We start from the raw sequence: 25,122 nt of genomic DNA, 5'->3' as shown, positions 1-25,122 counted from the left end.
CAGCAAGATTTTCTCATGTGAAAATTGGTTTCAGGGAGCAGTATTTTTCCAGTATTTAAGAAATTCCCAGGGGATCTTTTTCTTGGCAATTGTTTACCAGGTTTAATGTGAATTTTAAGTTTGTATACTGGTTAGTTACAGAAAATGATATTGCATTAATTGCAGAGAATAGTACAGAATTTTGACTTTGATTTAAATCTGTTTTGAAATTGGTGTTAAAAAAATTTTTTTTTAAATTTTATTTTAGGGAAAGAATGTAAAACTCCACTACTCAAAAATGGCGAAGTCTATGCCCCAAATAACTCCTTTCAATTTGAAAATGCAGCTCACTTTTTTTGTAATGAGGGGTAAGTTGCTCCTTGAGGTAAATGTTACTAATTCTATTTTTGTTTTGCTCCTCAAGCATTTCCATAAATGTTGCACTTTTAGCCAAACAACGCTTGGGTTTTTTAAAGAGACTGAAAAGATACATAATTAATTCAAAGAAATCAATTCTGAAGGAAAGCAAAATTGTCTCATATTTATATATCTATAATAAGTTTATTGTGAGCATCAAAAATGTAGTAATCACGGTGACTATCCTTGGCAAAGTGCACCCCATTTAAAATGCCAACTCTCAGATTTGAAGGAGGACTCACAGAAATGTTGTGTTCTTGAAGTCCTCTGCTTCCTCACTTATATTGATGGTTCTCTCCATTACTGTGAACTGGGTACTGAAGTCGCCAACTAGTAGGAATGACTATTATGTAGAAATGCATATTTCCTTGTTCGATTCTGTCAGGTGTTGCTTCATATGTTATGGTGGTAGTTATCAGGCGGCATAAATATTTACAACTGTTAAATCTTCTTACTGTATAAACCCTTTGTTGATGTATAATGTCCTTTGTCTCTTGTAACCTTTTTTGATTTACAGTCTGTTTGGTCTGATATTAGTATAGTCAACCTTACTGTCTTTTGGTTACTATTTGTTAAAATATCTTTTTTCAGTCCATTTACTTTCAACCTGTTTTGTCCTTGGATCTAAAAGTGAGTCTCTTGTAGTAGCATATAGTTAGATCATGTATTTTCATCCATTCTACCAATCTCTGTCTTTCGATTAGAGGGTTTTAATCCATTTAAATTTGAAGTAATTACTGATAAGGAGTCAATTACTTTTGTCATTGTGCTATTTGTTTTCTGTATGCCTTATAGCTTTATTCTGGCCCTCATTTCCTGCATTAGTGTCTTTTTTTGTTTATTTGACTTTTTGTATTGAAATGTTTAAGTTCCTTTCTCATTTCCTTTTATGTATATTCTATGGCTATTTTCTATAGGGGATTATATTTAATATCCTAAAGTTATAACACTCTAATTTGAATTTGTACCAGTTTAATGTCATAACATACAAAAACTCTGATCCTTTAGAACTCCACTACCACCCCCTTTGATTGTTTATTATACAAAGTTACATCTTTCTACATCGTGTGCTCCAAAACATAAACTAATTGTACTTTTAAATTAGTCCTTTAGATTATGTAGAAAACAAGATTTGGAGTTAAAAACCAAAGTTACAGTAACACTGTGTTTTACATTTCTGTTTTTCCTTCCCTTTAATGTATTAGTCTCTTAGGTTATAAAGAAAACAAAAATTGCACTTATACAATAATATAAGCTGTTATAATTACCAATGTATTTACATTTAATGATATATTTATTTCTCCATATGACTCAAAGATACTTTCAGCATCCTTTCATTTCATCTTGCAGGACTCCCTTGAGCATTTCTTCCTTCTTGCAGGGGACATCTAGTGGTCACTGAGTCCCTCAGCTTTTGTTATAAAGTCTTGGTTTCCTCTTCACTTTTGAAAGGTAGTTTTCCCGGATTGATGTTTATTGGTTGACAGTTTTTTCCTTCTAGCACTTTTTGGAGTATACTGTCCCACTATCTTCTGGCCTTCAAAGCTTCTGATTAGAAATCTGCTGATAATATTATTGAGGCTCCCTTGTATAATGACTCACTTCTCTCTTCCTGCCTTTGAGACTCTCTTTTTATCTTTGTCTTTTGAAAGTTTATTACCTGTCTTAGTTACTCTTGGAGTTCATTTTTCCTGGAGGTTGTTGAGCTGCTTGGATGTTTATATTCACGTCTTTCATCACATTTGGGATGTCAACCATGAGCTATTCTCTCCGCCCCTTCCTGTCTTTCTTATCCTTCTGGGACTCCCACAATATATATATTGGTCTATTTAATGGTGTCCCACAAGTCCCTTTGGTTCTGCTCACTTTTCTTCACTCTTTTTTCTTTCTTTTCCTCAGACTCAATAATTTCTGTTGTTCTAGCTTCATGTTCACTTATTTCTTCTGGTGCTCAAATCTGCTTTCAGTGCCTCTAGTGAATTCTTTGTATCCCAGTTATTTTACTTTTATGCTCTAGAATTTCTTTTAAGGTTTTCTGTCACCTTATTGACATTCCCATTTCGTTCATATATCATTTAATTGACTTTCTCCTGTTCTTCCTTTGAGAAGTTCTTTGAGCATGTGTAAGATAGTTATTTTGAAGTTATTTTGAAGTCTCTGTCTAGCAGATCTGCCATCAGATCTTTTTCAGAAACAGTTTCTGTTGATTTATTTTTTTTTTCTTCAATGGGCCAAGCTTTCCTGTTTCTCTGTGTATCTTGTAATTCTGTGTGTGTGTGGAATACCGGACATTTGAATTCTTCCCTTTCCCTAGGGCCAATGTTTTATGTTACTGTTCATATTTTTGTGGTTATGGTAGGGTATCTCTGCTGAGGATCAGACTGACCTTTATTTACTCTCAATTTAAAATCAATTTAATTAATGTATAGTCTATTATTAGTTTTAGGGATAGAATTTAATGATACATCATTTGCATTTAACACCTAGTGCTAACTACACCAAGTGCCCTCCTTCATGCCCATCACCCAATAACCCCATCCCTCCACCCACCTCCCCTCCAGCAACCCTCCATTTGTTTCCTATAGTTAAGAGTATCTTATGGTTTGTCTCCCTCTCTGATTGCATCTTATTTTATTTTTCTTTCCCTTCTCCTATGTTCATCTGTTTTGTTTCTTAAATTCTACATAAGAATGAAATAATAAAATATTTATCTTTCTCTGACTGACTTATTGCACTTAGCATAATACCCTCTAGTTCCATCCATGTTGTTACAAATGGCAAGACTTCATTCTTTTTGATGCTGAGTAATATTCCATTGTCTCTATCTCTATCTATCTATCTATATCTGTTTCACATCTTCTTTATCCATTCATCTGTCGATGGACATCTGGGCTCGTCCTATATTTTATGAGCCTGACATTTTAAACTAACAGTCTTTCCAGAGACTTTCCTTGGGCATGCACACTCACTTCTTAATCCACTGAGCCACTCAGGCGCCCCTGCACACTCACTTCTTAACTTTCTTCACATATGCAGTTGGTTTTGAACATTCTAGTCTTTAATGTCTAGCTCTCTGGAGAGGGAAAGAAGTGAAAAATGAAGTGGGGAGCAAATAGTCCTGGAGGTTTACATCCCCTGGAAGTCACTTCAGACAGTTAGAAAGGGGCTTACAAGAGTTAGGGGTAGGTATGGCGACAGTGACTGCCCACCTCTTTGAATGCTTCACTGGGATTGGAAGCAGAATTCAGTGATAAGAGCACAGGTCCCCAGTATTTGGAGGACAGGGTCCTTTTTGTGCACCCTGGCTCCCCAGAACTGCTTCTAAGCTGCTCCAGGAACACATACAGAGCTGTCTGCTGTGGGCAGGAGACACTGTGCTAAGGTGATATTGACTGAAATCAATGCATTTTACCTGTCCAAGTCTTTCCTTGGAAGTTGCAAGCCATCATCAGACTCCAGAGCTCCAGAATAGTTCCATCAGGCGGATTCGCCATTGCAGATGTTGTCTGGCTGGGGAAACGGACTGTTAGTGCTTCCTACTCTGTGTTTTCCCAGAATCCTTCCCTAAATACCATAACGTAGCAAAAAGGCAGCTGGATCCTATATAAACCGTTTCACCGACTATTTGTTTTAATTTGATCAAGTAAAAATACTGGAACATCTAGTGAGTAGTTACATAGAGCAAGCCTGCTAGGCAGACAACAAGTGTAAGGTATAGTCTCTTCTCAAAAAAGTTGTAGCCTTGTTGAGAAACACAATGTACAGAGACGTGTCAAAACAAAATAATAAATCAGAAGTAGCAAATAAATAGAATTATTCATGCTTATTACAGTAAGAGTCCAGCAGGAGAAGAGAATACCATGAATTTAAATCACAAGAGAATATTTCATTGAGTAATATTCCTGAGCTAGCCCCAGAAAAATATTCTTACCTAAAGAATATTAACAAGAGCTAAAAATTGCTCTTTTGTATGTACCAGATGCTAACTCATCTAATCCTGGAAACTATCCCATGAAGTGTGCACTGTTCCCCTTTTCATAGATGAGGAAGCTGAGGAAGGGGACCATTAAGGGACTTGCCTGAGCTCAGACAGAAAGTGAGTCAAAAAGCTGAGACTCAGAGCCAGATAGGCAAGCTCTAGGGCCTAATCTCTCTACTCAGTTGTTGTTTTTACTGAGAATAGTGGTGTGAACATAGATGTAGAAATGAATGTGTAATGTGATTGCTGGAGATAGCAAAGAGGCCAGACTGACAGGTACAGCAGATTTATTTAGACATCTTTGCTTTTGGTCAATGAGGGTTCAAATGTAGAAATTCTACTTATTTATTTATTTAGAATTTTTTATTTATTTGACAGAGAGGGAGCACAAGCAGGGGGAGTGGCAAGCAGAGGGAGAGAGAGAAGCAGGCTCCTTGCTCAGCAGGGAGCCTGATGTGGGTCTCCATCCCAGGGGCCCTGGGATCATGACCCGAGTTGAAGGCAGATGCTTAACCATCTAAGCCACCCAGGTACCCCTAGAAACTCTATTCAATTAATAGCAGATATGGTTAGCACTTTCACTATATGTTATTTGAGAAACTTCTTCCTCAAACTACTGTTGTGTAGAAAAGCAACAGTATTAAAATTTTCATTTTTATGTGTATCTTATTAACTAATAGAGAAAACAGTAAGTTTTTCTTTTCTCAGTTATTACTTATCTGGAAAACAAGCTGTAGTTTGTCACCGTCGTGGAGATGATGTGTATTGGGGTGACGAATTACCAACATGTAATAGTAAGTAAATTTTCATTTTAGAATTTAGACAAGCAAGCCTCAATCTTTTGGACTCAGCTCCCCTTTATGCTTTTAAATTGACAAAGATCCCAAAGAACTTTTCTTTATGTGGGCTGTGCTTATTGATATTCATTATATTGGAATAAAAAATGAAAAGTTTTAAAAATAATTATTCATTCATGTTTAATAATAGTAAGCCCAATACATTAAGATACACAGCATTTTTTAATGAAAAATAAATTTTCTGAAACAGATACTGAAAATATCGTGATTGTTTTACATTTTTGCAAATCTCTTTAATATTTGGCTTAAAGAAGGACATCTGGATTCAGTCTGTTGTGAAAGCACACAATTTGTAGCCTTGGAAAATTTCACTGTATGTTCATAAGGATGAAAGTGAAGAAAGACAATATCTTGGCATTATTGTGAATCACTCATTCAACATGTGTGTGTGTATATGTGTGTGTGTGTGTAATTTGCAAATAGATATATTTAAAGAGTTTCTCAGCTAGCAGTGATTTTATTTTTAATCACAAGCATGTCTTCTCATTAAAATTTCAGTACATTTTATGGTGACCAGAACAAAACTTAGCATGGCCTTATAAAGTAATAATAGGTATTTCGTATAGGTATTCAAGAAAATGAGTTTTGTGTTTTGAAAGTTTATTTGTGCGTGGTTTGAATTTGGGATCATTCATTTTCTCATAGGAGCCTAAATAGGTACTAGATTCACAGCTAGCTTATAGAAATTGTTAATGAATTTACTGAAGGTAGTTTGTAGGACTTTATATTGCTTTCTTAACACTTTTCCTTTTGCCCTTTATTTCCTCTTTTTATTTCCTTTTTAAGAGATTTACTGTAACCCACCTAAAAGAATAAAAAATGGAAAATACAGCAATAGTCACAGAACTCTATTTGAATATAATGAATTGATTACTTTTACTTGTAATCCTTCAAATGGACCAGATGAATTTTCCCTTGTTGGAGACAGCAAACTTATTTGTATTGACAATAACAAGTGGAGTAGTAGCCCTCCTCAGTGTAAAGGTAATGATATTTCTATTTATTTCCTTCTTCATTTGTAAATCTTGAACTTAGAATTTTGTAAATAGTTTTATCTGTAAGTAAACAAAACAGTGTGTATGTGCTTCCTCTTCCTGTTAAATTGACAAGTTCAAGTGAAATCAGTTCTAGTTACAGAGTTCCCTGCTCCTCATCCCACCTGTTCTCAGCATTCTAGTTCATACATGGTGATGCATGAATTATGAATTTTTTTCTTGAAAGAACCCAAAAATTCAACACTTACTGGGTTAAAAATAAGAAAATATTTTTTTATATTACAAGATATCTGAGAGTTCTGGCTACAGAATAAATTGTAAAAGATGAACCCTCTAACCAACAAGATTGAAAAGCTCTGGACAAAACATATTTAAAAAAACAATATTAACAATGAAGAGTAATCACAAACAGAGAGGCACTAGAGGGAATTTGACTCTTAGAAGAAAGGGAGAACTGAATAGCAGCAAAATATTTACTCTTTTTTTCCCTCTTTTTAAAAGATTTTATTTATTTATTACAGAGAGAGAGAAGGATCATGGGTGGGGTGGGAAGAGGGAGAAGCAGGCTCCCCACTGAGCAGGGAGCCTGATATGGGGCTCCATCTCAGGACCCCAAGATCATGACCTGAGCCCAGGCACCCCAAAATATTAACTCTTTTCAAGTCCATATAGAACATTCTCTAAAATGGGCATGACAATTTTTAACAAATTTCAAATAATTGAAATTATTCAGAATATATTAAGTCAAGCAGAGAGAGTCAATTATCATATGGTTTCACTTATTTGTGGAGTATAACAAATAGCATGGAGGACATGGGGAATTAGGAGAAGGGAGTTAGGGGAAATTGGAAGGGGAGGTGAACAATGAGAGACTATGGACTCTGAAAAACAATTTGAAGGGTTTGAAGAGGTGGGGGGGATGGGAGGTTGGGGGATCCAGGTGGTGGGTATTAGAGAGGGCACGGATTGCATGGAGCACTGGGTGTGGTACAAAAACAATGAATACTGTTATGCTGAAAATAAATTTAAAAAATGATAAAAAAAAGAATATATTAACTGATTACAATGGAACGAATGTAGAAATAAAACAGATAACCTAGAAAACCTTCAAATATTTGATAATTATGCAAGACACTTCTGACCAACCCCTGAGTCAAAGAATTCACGAGAGAATTTAGAAAGTATTTTGAATTGAATAAAAATGAAAACATGGCATATCAAAATATCAAATTTGACACATCAGAAACATTGCTTAGAAGAAAATTTATGAAATGAAATAGTTATGTTAGAAAAACAGAAGTCTCAATAATCTATTCTTCTTTTTATTTATTTATTTATTTATTTATTTATTTATTAAGATTTTATTCAGCCACTTGACAGAGACCACAAGTAGGCAGAGAGGCAGGCAGAGAGGCAGGCAGAGAGAGAGGAGGAAGCAGGCTCCCTGCCGAGCGGAGAGCCCGATGTGGGGCTTGATCCAAGGACCCTGGGATCATGACCCGAGCTGAAGGCAGAGGCTTAACCCACTGAGCCACCCAGGCACCCCAATAATCTATTCTAAAAAAGAAGAGCAGATTAAACTCAAAACAAGGAGACAAAGGAGATAATATCAGTAGAAGTAAATCAATGAAATTGAAAAGAGAAAATTAATGAAACCAACTCCTGGTTCTTGGAGAAAAATCAGTAAAATAGATAAAGTTATAGCCAGACTGAAAGAAAAAAAAAAAAAAGAATATACTTTACCAATATCAGGAATGAAAAAGAGGACAACACTAAATATCCTATAGACATTTAAGGGATAATATAGGAATATTATGAAAGCAACTTTTGTGCTTATAAATATGATAACTTATATTTGAAATTGACAAATTCCTTGGAAGACACAAAATACCAACCAAGGCTCGCCCAGAGATATACATAACCTGGTAAGTCATCTTCTTTTTGCCCAAATGGGGCTATGCCCAATAAGGGACTTGAACTCACAACTCTGAGATCATGAGTCACATGCTTTACCTACTAAGCCACCCAGGCATCCCTGAATAGTCTTAAATCTATTAAAGAAATAGAATTTTTAGTTAAAAACCTCCCCACAATGAGAATAGCACTGCCGCATGGCCTCCCTGGAAAATTCTAACAAACATATCAAGAACAAGTAACAGGGGGCGCCTGGGTGGCTCAGTGGGTTAAGCCGCTGCCTTCGGCTCAGGTCATGATCTCCGAGTCCTGGGATCGAGCCCCGCATTGGGCTCTCTGCTCAGCGGGGAGCCTGCTTCCTCCTCTCTCTGCCTGCCTCTCTGCCTGCTTGTGATCTCTCTGTCAAATAAATAAATAAAATCTTTAAAAAAAAAAAAAAAAAGAACAAGTAACAGTAGCTCTACGCAAACTCCTGAAAACATTTAGGAGGAGAGAATACTTCTTAACTCATTTCTGAGAACAACATTATCCTAATGCAAAAACCAGACAAAAACTTTGCAAGAAAATTACAAGCAATGTCTTAATGAACATAGAACCAAAACTTCTCAAAATAGCAACAAAACAAATCCTGCCATATATAATAATAATAATAGGTCATAGCAAAGTGAGATTTATCCCATAAATGCAAGATTGGTTCACATTTAAAAATTAATCAGTGTCATTTACTATATCAAGAGACTATAAATAAGAAAAAAACCACAATCCTTTTAATAAATATTTTTTTAAAAGCACCTGACAGAATTTATCTTTTTCAGGATGAAATTTCTCAACTAGAATAGAAAGGAAGAAATTTTCTCATCATCAACAAAAATCTCAGAGCTAACATTTTATCTAATGGTAAAAGACTAATTTCCCTCATGGTAGGAACAAGAGAAGGAAAGCCACTCTCACCACTCTATCCAGCATTGTACAGCATGTCCCAGCTACTACAGCAAAGCAAAAGAAAGAATTAGGCATACATATTGGAAAGTAACAAATAAAGTCTCTGTTCACTTATGACCCAATTGTCTGTGTAGAAGATTCCAAAGACTGAAGTTTTAACAAGGTTGCAAAATATAAGATCAACACAGAAGACAGTTATATGTCTATATACTAGCAATAAACCATTAGAAATTTGTAAAGTATTTACAGTTTCTCCAAAACATGAAATACTTGAGTATAAATCTAACAATATATATGAAAGATTTTTAAGGCTAAAATCTACTAAGCACCAATAAAGGAAATTAAAGAAAACCTTAATAAATGGAGGGATATATGTTAGTTGTGGTTTGGAAGATTCAATATAATAATCAGTTCTCTGTAATTTATCTAAACTCAGCACAATCCCAATAAAAAATCCCAGAAGAACTTTTTGTATAAATTAAACTGATTCTAAACTTTTTACAGGAAGACAAAATATCTAGAATGGTGAAAACAATTTTGAAAAAAATTGGTGGATTCACTCTACCTGATGTTAAGACTATGTAAAATATACTTAAGGCATATAATCAAGTCAATGTGCTAAAGGTGAAAGGATAGGCATATAGAGTAGTGGGGAATGGTATACTGAATCCAGAATTAAATGCTTGCCAACATATCCAGTTGATTTTCTTCAACTGTACAGGTATATAGACAATTCAGTGGAAAAACAATAATGTTTTTAACAAATGGTATAGCACAATTAGACATCCATATACCAAAAAACAAAAACAAAAACAAAAAAAAACAAAAAAACCTTGACCAAAGTTAGAAACACAAGCCGAAGTTTATTCAAAATGGATCATAGAGATTCAAAAATTCCACTACTGGGCATTTACCTAAAGAAAACAAAAACACTAATTTGAAAAGATATGCACTCCTATTTATTGCAGCATTATTTACAATAGTTAAGATACAGAAGCAACTTAAATGGCCGTGAATAGATGAATGTCTAAAGAAGCTATGATACACATGCGTGCGCGCGCGCGCACACACACACACACGAGTATTACACAGCCATAAAAGATGAGATTTTTTGCCATTTGCAAAAAAACAGATAGACCTAGAGGGTACTATGCTAAGTGGAATAAGTTAGACTGAGACAGAAAAATACCATATGATTTCACTCATATGTGGAATCTAAACAAAAAAAAAACAAAAAAACAAAAATGAAAGCAGACCTATAAATAGAACAAACTGATGATCGCCAGAGGAAAGAGAGGTGGGAGATGAAAAAAATCGGTGAAGGGGAGTGGAGGGATACAGACTTCCCACTATAGAATGAATAAATCATGAAAGTAAAAATATAGCATAGGAAATGTAGTCAAAAATATTGTATGGTGACAAGTGGCAGCTACACTTGTGAGTCTAGCGTAACATGTAGAGATGGTAAATCGCTATGTTATACACCTGAAACTAACGTGTCAACTATACTCAAATTTTAAAATTCTTAAAAATTAATAAACTTGGGGCACTTGGGTGGCTTAGTCGGTTAAGCGTCTGCCTTCAGCCCAGGTCATGATCCCAGGGTCCTGGGACTGAGTCCCACATAGGTCTCCCTGCTCAGCAGGGAGCCTGCTTCTCCCTTTCCCTCTGCCACTCTCCCTTCTTGTGCTCACTTGCTCCCTAATAAATAAATAAAATCTTTTAAAAAATTAATAAAATTTAGGGGGAAAATTGGACCACAGATTTACATGTAAAACGTAAAACTGTAAGACTTTTGCAAGAAAACCAACAAGATATTTGTGACCTAGTCAAAGATTTCTTAAATACAATCTATAAAGTGTGATCTTCTAAAGAAAAAAAAAAATTGGATGTTCCAAACTCAAAACTTCTGGTCTACAAAAGAAGTGTTAAAAGAGTGGGAAAAGGGGCGCCTGGGTGGCTCAGTGGGTTGAGCCGCTGCCTTCGGCTCAGGTCATGATCTCAGGATCCTGGGATCGAGTCCCGCATCGGGCTCTCTGCTCAGCAGGGAGCCTGCTTCCTCCTCTCTCTCTCTGCCTGCCTCTCTGTCTACTTGTGATCTCTGTCTGTCAAATAAATAAATAAAATCTTAAAAAAAAAAAAAAAGAGTGGGAAAAAATGAACATAGACTGGGAGAAAATATTTGCAAAGCACATATCTAATAATGGACTTCTAACTATGATACATAAAGAATTCTCAAAGCTCAATAGATAGAAAACAAAGCAATTTTTAAAAAATAAAAAAAATATTTGAGTAGACCCATTTCAGTAAACATGATATATGGGTGGCAAAAAAGTACATGAAAAGTTTCTCAATATAATTAGAAGTTATAGAAATGTAATTTAAAACCACAAATAGATACCACTAAACACCTATTAGAATGACTGAAATTAAAAACAAATGACTAATACCAAATACCAGCAATGGTATAGAGCAATTGGAACTTTCGTACATCACTGGTAAGAATACAAAGTGGTATGACCACTTGGAACCCATTTGTTCATTTATTGTAAAGTTAAACGTACACTTACCATATAGTTCATCAATCCAAGTAAAATGAAAACATGTGCATATAGGAACCTTTATAAGAATGTTCAGCTGCCTTAGTTATAATCACCCCAAATTGGGAACAACCCACTTGTCTGTCAACTGATGAAATGGATTAGCAGCTGTGGTACATCCTGATGGCAGAATTCGACTCAGCAATAAAAAGGAGTGAGCTCCAGTCCATGCAGCAGCACGAATGACTCTCAGATGCATTACGCTGAGTGAAAAAAGCCAGAGTCAGAGGCTGTGAGCCCATTACGACATTCTGGAGAAGCAACTGTACAGAGATAGAAAACAGATCAGTGTTTGGCTGATGGTGAAGGTGATTGTGTGGGGGTGTGTAGGGTCGATTACAGAGTGGCATGAGGATGTTTTGGGGGGTAATGGAACTTGTCTGTGTCTTTATTGTGGTAATTACATGATTATTTGCATTTGTCAGCCCTAATACAGCTGTATTCTTAAAAGGATGAGTTTTACTGTATGGAAATTGTGTCTAGCCGACATAAAGAAAGCCAGTATGGCCACTAACAGCCATCTGGCACAACGGCGCAAAAATTGGTGAACCTGAAGTCTGGAGAACAGGATTTGAAAAGAAATACTAGAAAGAGAGAGAGACTTACAGACCTGTGGAAAAGTAGCAAGAAGTCAAACATACAGACTGTTGGAGCTTCAGAAAGCGGAGAAAGAACAGGGTAGACACCAATTTGAATAACATGGGCCAAATAATTAATCACATTTGTCCCAAAACAACCTCACAGAAGCAAGAAAGTCAGTGACCCCAGAAGGACAAATATGTTGTTTTCATTTACCAAGAACCCCCCCAGGGTCAAGTGACTGAAAACAAAAGGTGTACAAGGAAAAGCAGTCAGGGAGAGGGGAGAATAAACACATGTCACACTGTCCTCCCCACCCCCCACCATCGCCTGGAGTAAGAGTGACAGCTGACTTGTCCTGAGGAACGCTGGAGACTGGAAGACAGTATCTGCTAGGCTGCTGGAAAAACCCCACAGCACTTCATCTAGAATTCTCCATCAAGGGGAAATCTTTCAAATCAGAAGGTGAGGAAAGGACACCTTTGGAGCTAAACCCAAGCCGGGAGAATCACGAGCCGACCTGCACTATAGGAATTGCTACCGGAAGTTCCTCGGGCTGAAGGGAAAGGACAGCTGCTGGAAAGTCAGAATCCCTGGGAACAGAGAAAGAGCAGTCCTCTGGTTGAAAAGGCTGTCCACTCTCCAGCCCTTATCTACTGCTCGGATTTAATATCATAGCATGTTCTGTCGTACTCACTGCTCAGCCCTGTGGTTTTGTTTCCAAATTCTCCCAAGCCCATGAGTCGATTCTGAAATCAATCTGTGAGGTCATGAGCCGTGTGTACTTCTTACGAGGGAGAGTAGAATGGGAACTAGCAGAGTCCTCCGGTATGAGGCTAACTTGTATTTCAGGCCTGTGTGCTCATATACTGGTATACAGCAAGAAGTGTGCTGTTTGATCTCTGTTCTGGATTGCCGGCCAAGATGTTTGGAAAACGCTGCCCTAACTCCATTGGCCTTTGCATTTCTTGAACATCCATTTGTGTATGTTATTGCTACCTGAGAACTTCCTTTTTGCCTCTCTTTGCATGGCTGCCTGCTTTTCAACTTTTAACTTTGAGCTCAAGTATCGCCTTCTCAGAAGGTGTTCCCCAGCTTTCTAGAAAACCAGGCTACTGCAATCAGTGTCAACATGACCTTGAAAGAAACCCCTAGGGCAAAGAAGATTAAAAGTTGCTCTTGAACTTACCCCAGATTTGTATGTAGTGGTCAGGCCTTTCTCAAACCTTATCAGTAATGGGAAAAAAGTGTAGGAAAGCCAATAAACTGTAATGCCAGTCTTTTTTAGGTGGAAAAAAGTTATTGGATTTCTCTAAATCTGTCTCCCAAGAGCTAAAATATATATATGCATACAGGTTTATTTGGTGTTTTTTTTTTCCTTTTAATTAACACCTGCGCTTTCATTCCTTGTATGTTTCTTCCTGATGGAAATTATTACCTTGTGCTATTTTTTCTGCTCCTGTGTTCAAGCAGCTTTCCATTTCTCCATTTTTCAGTGGTCAAATGTGAATATCCAGTACTTGAACATGGAAGAATGGTGTCAGGAATCAAAAACAAATATTCCTACCAAGCTACGGTTCTATTTGAATGCTTCCCAGGCTTCTATCTGAATGGCAGCAACCCAGTGTTCTGTGGTGGGAGTAGTACTTGGGAGCCTGCAATGCCAAAATGTATCAGAGGTACAAATGTCTTTTTCCATCTTTTTGTGTTAGCTTTTATTATTTCTTTGGCATCATTCAATATCAATGATATTGAGTCCTTGAAAAGAAGAAATTTTAGTATTTAACTCTGTCTTGTGTTTATTCCCATGATGGAGGCATGAGATGATTTCTGTGTTCTGATTTTGTATGTTTTCAGAAGGTCTTAACAGATCATGTACATCACATGGGTATATAAGTTTCTCTTGGGTAGTATTTTTAAGAATGCACAGCGACCACTTTTAGAGTCAATTGAAGCATGAGAATTTTTACATGAATAAGTCAAGAATGAAAGGCATAATTCATATAAATGACAGCGGTAATGCCCAAGTAGTTGATTCTATGTTATTTGGTTTTTCAGTATCAGTTTCTCCCAATGTAAAACCTCCAATTTTGAGTCATTCAGATTAGTCCTTTCCTGCGTATATTTAACAAAAAATCCTTTACTGTTGTTTGATTTATATTCATTCATCATTGTTAGTAATGAAAGGATGAAGGACATGTTTATAGCCATTTTGGTTGTTATATATAGTTGCTCTAAAACTATCTGGCATAGTTCGCAGATATCAAAATGTATGTAAACTCGGGCAAGTTACATAAAGTGTAAATGGGATACATTTAGCACTTAGCACAGTGCCTGGCATATAGGAAGCTTCTGAGGGTAGCTCATATGACTTACAGCATCACTCAAATTAATACTAGTGAAGAGGAAGGTCTATGGCTTCTATTTTATTTTTAAGATTTATTTATTTAGTTAGTTATTTGACAGAGATGACAAGTAGACAGAGAGGCAGGCAGAGAGAGAGAGAGAGAGAGAGAGAGATGGAATCAGGATCCCAGCTGAGCAGAGAGCCCCATGTGGGGCTCGATCCCAGGAGTCTGGGATCATGACCTGAGCTGAAGGCAGAGGCTTTAACCCACTGAGCCACCCAGGTACCCTTATGGCTTCTATTTTTTAACATGTCATTGACTTTGCTGTTTTATTCCTTTTAAAGGTGATCTGTTGGCTCCTTTAGAGTGTCTTCCTGATGCAGGACTATGTCTCAGTTGCTGGACTGCATCCAGTTTAGTATTTTGGTTTTGGTTTTGGTTTTGTTTCTATGTAGCACAATTTAAACTGGGAAATTTCTGCTATCTCCAGGAAAAGGCCTGAATGTCTTCCCTCATCCCCAGCCCTTGCCGCTACATACAATTATTGTTTTTGTTTTTATTAGGCATTTTTATTTGGCAATTGAACATAAATTTCAAAGCAACCAAAAGGCAGGAAAAATAGTTCTTCATTAAAATGAAATGGAGGATTTGTTGCAGAGACTACTTGTCAGCTACTCTACGTAAGACTTGAAAGCTGATTTTGCTCTAATGGAAGGAAATATCTTCCTGATTTGAGGGCTGCTCTCTCTGGCCTCTCTCTGTCTCAGAAAACACAAGACAACAGAATAGTGGGAAGAGCATTAGCCTGGGCTGACCTCATCAGGGTCCTAGTTTGGCTCTGCTTATTCAAGTCACCTCATTTGGTGGACTTTACGATTTCATGGAGGTGTTGAACTCAAACAGATCATGAATACTGGCTTTTAATTTGTTTATATATTTCCTATGGCCATACTATTTTAAAGGATTTGGGAGAATTATGCATATTAACATGATAATAAGAATACTTCTTTTTATAATTCCTATAAACCTAGTACCTGATAGCCTCCTTGTGTACTTTAGTTGAGTGCTGTGAGGTTTGGAGGGAAAGAAATACATTTTTGGTGGACTGATAAGATTGCATATGAAATTTATACTCCTTGACCCATTCATGTTTACTCACATGGGCCTGGTGGACATATACACTGTGGTGCGGTGTTTGTTGAGATGCTCTTTTGAAGGAGTTGAAGTATAAGCATTTCAGAAAGAGTTTATAAAACACTGATAGAGTTTAGGTTGTTTTTTTTTTTTAAGATTTTATTTATGTATTTGAGAGAAAGAGAGAAATCACAAGTGGGGGAAGGGTCAGAGAAAGAGGGAAAAGCAGGGTCCCCTCAAAGCAAGGAACCTGATGTGGGTAAGATCCCAGGACCCTGAGATCATGACCTGAGCCAAAGGCAGACACTTAACTGACTGAGCCACTCAGGTGCCCCTAGAGTTTAGTTTTGAAAGAATTGTGAGAAAAAGCTTGTGAAGAGAAACTATAGGGATCTTTTAAAAAAATAAAATCAAAACTCCCTAGGGGATTGTTAATCTTTTTTTTTTATATTTTATTTATTTGACACACAGAGAAATCACAAGCAGGCAGAGAGGCAGGCAGAGAGAGAGAGAGGAGGAAACAGGCTCCCCGCTCAGCAGAGAGCCCAACGCGTGGCTCGATCCCAGGACCCTGAGATCATGACCTGAGCCGAAGGCAGCGGCTTAACCCACTGAACCACCCAGGCGCCCCATGTTAATCATTTTTTATCATTGGTTAGAAAAAGACTATATCAAAAGCATCAGCAACATATAATGGTGTTAAGGCAGAACTAAATGTGCAAATAGTTTTCAAAAGGCCCAAGAAATACTAGGCAGATAAGAAAAAGATACAACTTCTTATGTAGTATAATACTACCTGGATGGTATTTTTTTTAAGATATGTGTGTTTACTCTGAGCACATTATTTTTATAATTTACTATCAGTTAACTTCTAGGATTTCCGTATAAAACACAAGGTTTTGGTGGACATTCTTATATATATGCATGCTTATGTACTTGTGCAAATATGTATTAAGTTAAATTCCCAGAAGTAGAATTCCAAAGTTTGGAAAGCAGGTGTGTTTTTCATTTTGAGAAATAATGGATGTTTTTAAGAAATAAAAAATAAGAAATTAATATTAAATCCATAATTTTATAATGATAAGGCTAGTGAATTGAATCAAATTTATTTTTCCAGGTTTCAAACCTACTTATCCAACCAAACCTCCAGTTTCAAAGTACCCAGGTACACTAATTCTTTCTCTTGCTTTTATTGTTAACAACTTGATAAGGTGATGAGTACAAAGTTATGTCTTGTTCTAATTTGCATTTCTAGAATTTATCAATGAAGCTGAACTTTTTTTGTTCTACATTGATTTATCCATAACTTTTGCTCATTTTTTAAAAATTAGGTTTCTAAAATATTTCTCTTGTTGATTTGTGAGAGCTCATTTTAAGTTAAAGCCTTTTTCATATGAAGTGAACATTCTTTCAGGGGTTTTTTGGCCTTTCCACTAGTCAGTTTCTTTTAAGATTGTTTATTGTATGCTACTAATTATAGATTGCTTTTATAAAAGATTTTATCTATTTATTTGAGGGAGAGGGAAAGAGAGTGCATGAGGAGAGGGGAGGAGCAGAGGGAGAGGGAAAAGCAGGGAGCTTAGCAGAGAGCCTGACCCGGGGCTCCATCAGGACCCCCAGATCATGACCTCAGCAAAAGGCAGGCGGTTAACTGACTGAGCCACCCAGGTGCCCCTAGATTGCTTTTTATAACTTTTTGTTGCATGAGTGGTATATGAATATGTTTTTGTAAATTTTCAAACACTGTGAAAATAGACATGTAAAGAATTATACTTCTTTCTCTCTAGTCTATTACCTGAATTAATCACGGTTAATAGTTTAGGGCTCTGCTTACTCAAGTCTCCTCATTAAGTTTATTAGTGCATCACCATTCCTTAGATGTGTAATTATACATATAGTTGAGTATTTTTTCTTTTATCTCAAACAAAATTGACATCATATTGTATATATTTTTCTGAAACTTACAATTTTTCCACTTAATGTTTTATATTGGGATTATATTTAGATTCACTGTTATTCTTTTCAGTGATGACTTTGAAAGGTGTACTGTATTTATTTATTTAACTGTTCTGTTAGTGGTCTTTTACACATATAGAAATTTTACATCAGTAGGTAGATGGATTAATGTATGTAATGATCTTTTCTCTAGTAGCTATGTATGTTGTGTCTTTCTTATAAAAGCTTCAGGTCTTCCTCATGCTACAAATTCCTAAACATTTCAACCCTGAGTTCTGATCGCAGTCTTTGCATTTAAATCATTAGTGCATCTGAAATTCATTATGGTGTCTGGAGTGAGATCCAGTTCCTCTCCCCTCTACCCACACCCACCCAGTGGCAAAGTAACATTTGTTGAATAAGTTGTTCTTTCTCCAACTGTTTTCAAGTGCCAATTTTTTTGTCATTAAATTCATAGGTGTTCCAGTCAGCTTTCTGTTTCCTTGAACTCTGACCATTCTCATAACAGCACTGAATCACTTTTTTCCACTCTATGATCTGTTTTAATATCTGGCAGAATACTTCCTTTTCAGAAATGTTTGGACTATTTTAGTATACATTTCAGGGCATTATTGCATCCACATTGTTTGTAACCATCACTACTACCTGTCTACAAAACGTTTTCATCATCTCAAATTAAAACATTATAGTCTTTAAACAGTAACTCTCAGTTCCCTCCACCACCCAGCCCTGGTAAAAATTCTGTTTTCTGTCTTTATGAATTTGATTAGTCTAGGTACTTCATAGAAATGGAATTATTTCTGCCTCATTTTATTTAGCATAATGTTTTCAAGGTTCATCCACCTTGTAGCATGGATCAGAACTTTATTCCTTTTTATGGCAGAATAATATGAATTGTTTTGTATATTTTGTTTATTCATTCATCTGTTGATAGACATCTGGGTTGTTTCCACATTTTGGCTAATCTGAGTAATGTTTCTCTGCATGTTGGCTTCCAAATGTTTGAATCCTGTTTTCAATGGTAAACTTGAAAGTAGAAAATTTTCAATTTTGAGTCCCTGTTAGCAGTTTTGGGGTGCTGTATACCTAGGAATAGAATTTCTGGTTATATGATGATTCTGTGTTTACTTTTTTGAGGAACAACTGTACTGTCTTCCACAGTGGATATACATTTTACATTCCCACCAGCAATGCACAAGAGTTCCAGTTTCTTCACCTCTGCCAACACATATTATTTTCTGCTTTTTTTTTTCATTTACTTATTTATTTATTTTTATTAGCATAAAATGTATTATTAGCCCCAGGGGTACAGGTCTGTGAATCATCAGTGTTACACACTTCAGAGCACTCACCATAGCACATACCCTTCCCAATGTCCATAACCCAACCACCCTCTCCTTAACCCCCTCCCCCTGACAACTCTCAATTTGTTTTGTGAGATTAAGAGTCTCTTATGGTTTGTCTCCCTCCTGATCCCATCTTGTTTCATTTTTTCCTTCCCTACCCTCCAAACCCCCACCATGTTGCCTCTCAAATTCCTCATATCAGGGAGATCATATGCTAATTGTCTTTCTCTGATAGACTTATTTGGCTCAGCATTATACCCTCTAGTTCCATCCATGTCATTGCAAATGGTAAGATTTCATTTCTTTTGATGGCTGCATAGTATTCCATTGTATATATATATATATATATATATATATATATATATATATACCACGTCTTCTTTATCCATTCATCTGTTGGTGGACATCTAGGTTCTTTCCATAGTTTGGCTATTGTGGACATTGCTTCTATTAACATTCGGGTGCACGTGCCCCTTCAGATCACTACGTTTTTATCTTTATGGTAAATACCCAGTAGTGCGACTGCTGGGTTGTAGGGTAGCTCTATTTTCAACTTTCTGAGGAACCTCCATACTGTTTCTCAGAGTGGCTGCACCAGCTTGCATTCCCACCAACTATTTTCTGCTTTTTGAAAATAATGATCATACTGTGTCTTAGGTAATATATGAGGTAGAATCTCATTGTGATTTTTATCTGCATTTCCCTAACGATTAGTAATGTGTTGCACATCTTTTCCTATGCGTATTGGCATTCTGTATATCTTTTTTGGAGAAAAGTCTATTCAAGTCCTTTGTCCATTTTTGATGGATTGTGTTGTGTTTTTTGTTTTGTTTTGTTTTGTTTTTGAATTTTAGGAGTTCCTTTTATATCTTGGATATTAATCCCTTATTATACTAATTTCAGATATTTTCTCCCATTCTGTTGGTTGCTTTTTCACTCTATTGTTAGTGTCCTTTGATGTACAGATTTTTTTTATGTTTGATGTAGTCTAAGTTATCTGTTTTTTTCTTTTGTTGCCTGTGCGTTTGGTGTCACATTCAATAAATCATTGCCAGGTGCCACATCATCAAGTTTGTCTTAGTTTCTTCTGAGGGTTTTATAGTTTTAAATTTTTAGGGTCTTTGATCCATTTTGAGTTAATTTTTGTATTTGGTGAATGGCAAGGGTTAAAAGTCATCCTTTTGTGTATGTAGTTATCCAGTTTTCAAAACCATTTGTGGAAAAGATTGCTCTTTCCCTACTGAAGTTTGTCAACACTCTTGTGGAGAATTACTTAACAACATACCCAAAGGTTTATTTTGTGGCTTCTGTTCCATTTGTCTGTAGGTCTGTCTTTATGCCAGCACCATTCTGTTTTGGTTATTGTAGCTTTATAGTAAGTTTTGAAATCAGGAAATATGAGTCCTTTCATTTTTTCTTTCTCTTTTCATGATTGCCTTGACTATTCCTAGTCCCTTGAGATTACATATGAATTTTCAGATGGATTTTTCTTTTTCTGCAAAGAGCATCATTAGAATTTTGATAGGGGTTGCATTTCATTTGTAGATTGTTTTTTATCATGTTTACATCTTAACTTTAGTAGGTCCCCCAATCCACAAACATAGGGATTGCTTTCCCTTTTTTTATGTCTTTTTAAATTTCTTTCTGCTTTAGCTTAGAATTCTCAGTGTAACAAGCCCTTTACCTCCTTTGTCATGTTTATTCCAAAGTCTTTTGCTCTTTTTGATTCAATTATAAATGGAATTGTTTTCTTAATCTCCTTTTTAGATCGCTGATTGTTAGTGGTAGAAATGCAGTTGATTTTTGTGCATTGATTTTGTATCCTGCAACTTTAATGAATTCATTTATTAGTTCCACCAGGTCTGTGTGTGTGTGTGTGTGTTTAATCTTTAGAGTTTTCTATGTAAAAGATCGTGTCACCTATGAATAGAGGTCATTTTATTTCTTCCTAATTTAGATGTTTTTTATTTCTTTTTCAACTAGTTCTGATATGAACTTGCAATAAATATGTTGAATAGAAGTGGCAAACACAGGCACCCTGTCCTGTTGCAGATCTTTTTTCTTTTAAGATTATTTATTTATTTATTTGAGAGCGAGAGAGAAAGAGAGAGAGAGAGAGCATGAGAGGGGAGAAGGTCAGAGGTAGAGGCAGACTCCCTGCTGATCAGGGAGCCGGATGCGGGACTCGATCCCAGGACTTGATCCTGGGACTCCAGGATCACGACCTGAGCCAAAGGCAGTTGCTTAACCGACTGAGCCACCCAGGCACCCCCTGTTCCAGGTCTTAAGGGAAAAACTTTAGTCCCTCACCATTAAATTTGATGTTGACGATGGGTTTTTCATAAGTGGCTTTTGTTATGTTGAAGAGACTTTCTATTCCAGATCAGCTTCCAAATTGTTTCAAAGTCCTCCACTATTTTTTTAATTTTAAGTAGAATCATGTTGAATTCAGGCTAATTTTGAGGCTATGGTAGTGATAAGTTTGCTTCCTATACCACAGAATATTGTCACAGGAAATATCAGTGGACAGGAAGAATATTGTTGATGACATCAAATATAAATTTATAATTGATGACAGCACTTTTATTGATAACCATTAAGGAAAATGAAATTAAAAGTAGTTTCATACAAAAGCAAAAAATAAAGCCAGTGAATTTATGGACCTTTAAGCTTTTGGCTATCTTTCTTTTTTAACTTATTTCCATTTTTTCCCCTAGGCTATCCCGAGCCCAGTGACCGACTAACACTTGAAGACTTTGAGGAATTAGGTATTATTTTGGCTACTAATTACTCTGCATTATGAGGCCTTGGAGTTCTGATTGGACATATCTATTGTGTTTCAATCATTGGTAGTTAAGGAAGGAACCAAGTTTCACAAAATTGGACATTTCTAGTTTTAAATTTCAGTAGTCCAGTTAACATGCTAAACCTAAGTGGTACTGTGTATGGAGACCCATAGATCATTTCCTCTAATCTAGGGAATTCTGATAGTCCTGGTGAGCTTTAATTTACGAAGTAACCTGGTACAGCTCCGACAGCACCAAGCCATGAAAAGTCAGGTTCCAGTGAAGAGTTTCGCAAGATGGATCCTAACCATGGAATCTGATTAGAAGGATTCTGTGATCAGAATGTGCTAGACACGCTAGCGCTCACTCTGAAACTAGACTGAGGAGCAACTTCTCCAACATGGCGTTAGATGATCTGATCAAAATTAAATGCATCTACCGTCTGGGACCCTTGTGTGCTCAGTCTTCAAACAGTTTTCATTTTTTTCTCAGATGCAGGCATCATCGCTGTGATTGTTCTTACTCTTCGTAAGTAGCCCGAACGTTGGTGCCACTTAATCAAAATGCAACTGCAAAGAAGTGCGTTATTTTTTAAATGACTTTTCAGCTTCTGTAGCTTGAAATGAAGTCCACCAGTCTAGAACAGCCTGACCTTGGTATGACACGCTGCGTTTTGCTGGCGAATGTGTAGTCTTTTATACTGTACGTGTCCACTTAGTCACAAACCCTTAACGTTACATGTGTTTTCAGGATGATTGGGCACGAGTTTGCATCCCAGAGATGCTTCGGGTAATTTTCTAAACGAAGCAAGGATTCTTCTCTGGCTTCCTGTGGACTAGTCCAGTGACTCCAGGGAATGGGCCTTAGATAGTAAGAGAGTCCAGAGGGAACATGAATAGATAGGTGCTTAAGTAAAATAACATTTTCTAACGACTGCAATGCAGCCAGCATTTACTTATTTCTGCTGCTAAATCTTGAATCTTGACACCCAGCTTTCCAAGTTTTATGTCCTTTGTCTCCTGGTCTCTTGCAGTTGTTGGCCTTGCCGTACTTTGCACCTGCCTGTATAGATGTTTTCAAAGGGGAGAGAAAGGTTAAATAAAAGCATGTTCTTCTAACTCATGGTCCTGCTCACTCTTGACATCCTTTCGTGCAGCTCTTCTGTTTGTCCCGCATACGGCCTTTTCGGAAACTGTGCCTGCATGAGCGCCCCATCCGTTTGCTTCTGTTTACTGAAACAGCCTTGGGCTGCTCTTACCATCCCTGCAGTCAGAGGGCTTGCTGCAGAGTGTTAGGGCCGCAAGAAACGTTTTGGTGGGATTTGAGATTTAAGTTGTGTAGCAAATCATGGACCTAGGTTTACCCTGTGTCCTACATTGGACTAGTGGCCAAGATTAAATTTAGAACCGCCCACGGTGGAGGCTTGGACAGTTGTATTCCTTGAAATTTTTATGATGAAAGTTTCCGTATGTCTGGGTAACTTAGCTAATTTTAAGAAGCTATGTAGGTTCTCATTCAAATACCCAATTTGATTTGTTTTTATGTAGAGCTGTTATTTATACTTGTTAAACTAGGGAAGGAAAAACAGCACTATTTGATTTCCCTCTTATGTTCTCTTAATTTACAGGGTTTCAGTAAAACTGATGGGATTAAACTTAACATTACTGAGGGGTAAGATTTACAAGGCACCTCATTAACTTTATCTTTGTTTTTAATCTATAAAACTGAAAAAAAGGGGAGGCTTATAATAGAAAAAAAAAGTGTGTAAGTACATATCTCCTATCGAGAATAGGGCTTTTAAACATCAAACTTAAAATTTTAATGAAATGTCTTTCAATTTAGTAAGAGACTTAGAACAAATCCTGGAGCATAGACCAAGATTAGGTGCTTTGAAATTTCTGATTTTTTAGTGATTTTTAGTAATTTCCTTTCCCTGTAGCTTGGGAAATAGCTCTAACATCAAACCTAATCATTTTAGGGATGCCTGGGTGGCTCAGTCATTGTTTGCCTTCAGCTCAGGTCATGATCTCAGACTCTCTGCTCAGCAATGAGTCTGCTTCTCCTTCTCCCTCTGCCTGCTGATGACCCTGCTTGTGTTCTCTCACTCTCCCTCTCTGACAAATTAAATAAATAAAATCTTAAAAAAAAAAAACCACTAATAATTTTAAGGCTCTTGGTATTCATGGTTTTATGATATATTTTGCCTTTTGATTAATCATCTGGTTTAGGCTATATAAAAAAGCATATTCTTTAGGGCCGTCTGGGTGGCTCAGTGGGTTAAATCCTCTGCCTTCTGCTCAGGTCGTGATCCCAGGGATGGAGCCCCACATTGGGCTCTCTGCTCAGCAGGGAGCCTGCTTCCCTTCCTCTCTCTGCCTGCCTCTCTGCCTACTTGTGATCTCTCTCTGTCTGTCAAATAAATAAATAAAATCTTTAAGAAAAAAAAAGTATATTCTTTACATGTAAAGGACTCAAACTTTTTTATATTATTGGTTATTATTTTTAAACCACAGTGCCTTTGTTTGAATCTTCAATCTTGTATTTTTTGATATACATATTGGATTTCTCAATCAGTAGTATATTTTTTAGTACATATACACAATAGCATGAGAAGGAAATAGTGGAATAATTTTACAAGTCCAAAAGTTTTGTGTAGAAATAACTTCTCAAGAAAGCAAAACAAAATAGCTTTCTGCTTCTTATTTTCCTTTTTTGCTTAAATTCTCTGTGTCAGAATACTTACTGGGTCCTTAGCAAGTATTATTTAAAGTCTCTGTAGTTGCCAGTTAATGGGTCTTGTAACCTGAACCTCTGGTTTAAGATGGCATCATAAGAGGATCCTGAACTCATCTCTTCTCAAACACACAGAATCTACAGCTACGTACAGAACAGTTCCCTCTGGAAGAAATCTGAAAACTAACTTGATGAACTCCTACACATTCGGTGGATAAAAAACCCACATCAAGGGGCACCTGACTGGCTCAGTCGGTGGGGCATCTGACTCTTGATCTTGGGCTTGTGAATTCAGGCCCCACATGGCGCATGGAGCCTACTTTTAAAAAACACAAAAATGTACATCAAAATGGGTAGGAGAGACTGAGATAGTATCTCCCCATAAAATCCTCCCCAAATGTGGTAACCCACAGTCAGGCGGGAACTCAAGTCTGAGCTTCGTGGGAAGAAAAATGTTTGAACCCCACATCTGGCACCCCATCTTTTAAGACCTACACCTGAGAGATGGGTCTGCAAACACATCTAGCTTTGAAAGCCAATAGGGCTTATGTCTATAA

The 25,122-nt window shown here is 36.7% G+C and overlaps 1 protein-coding gene across 1 annotated transcript in view; it reads left to right on the top strand.

Annotated features, from left to right (window-relative positions):
- LOC125086032 (membrane cofactor protein-like) overlaps positions 1-24,120 on the top strand; it is a 32,023-nt gene extending 7,903 nt beyond the window's left edge. The window contains exons 3-12 of the mRNA XM_047705077.1: positions 248-347; positions 5,084-5,169; positions 6,019-6,216; positions 13,759-13,941; positions 16,862-16,909; positions 21,764-21,814; positions 22,325-22,360; positions 22,866-22,925; positions 23,459-23,503; positions 23,768-24,120. Coding sequence (XP_047561033.1) covers positions 248-347; positions 5,084-5,169; positions 6,019-6,216; positions 13,759-13,941; positions 16,862-16,909; positions 21,764-21,814; positions 22,325-22,360; positions 22,866-22,925; positions 23,459-23,503; positions 23,768-23,883 — 923 coding nt within the window. The 3' untranslated portion in view covers positions 23,884-24,120. The remainder of the gene's footprint in view (positions 1-247; positions 348-5,083; positions 5,170-6,018; positions 6,217-13,758; positions 13,942-16,861; positions 16,910-21,763; positions 21,815-22,324; positions 22,361-22,865; positions 22,926-23,458; positions 23,504-23,767) is intronic.
- The last annotated feature ends 1,002 nt before the right edge of the window (positions 24,121-25,122 follow it).

The sequence above is a fragment of the Lutra lutra genome, chromosome 15, assembly GCF_902655055.1.
Source record: "Lutra lutra chromosome 15, mLutLut1.2, whole genome shotgun sequence".
Lineage (NCBI taxonomy): Eukaryota > Metazoa > Chordata > Mammalia > Carnivora > Mustelidae > Lutra > Lutra lutra.
This window is presented reverse-complemented; position numbering and strand designations above follow the sequence as displayed.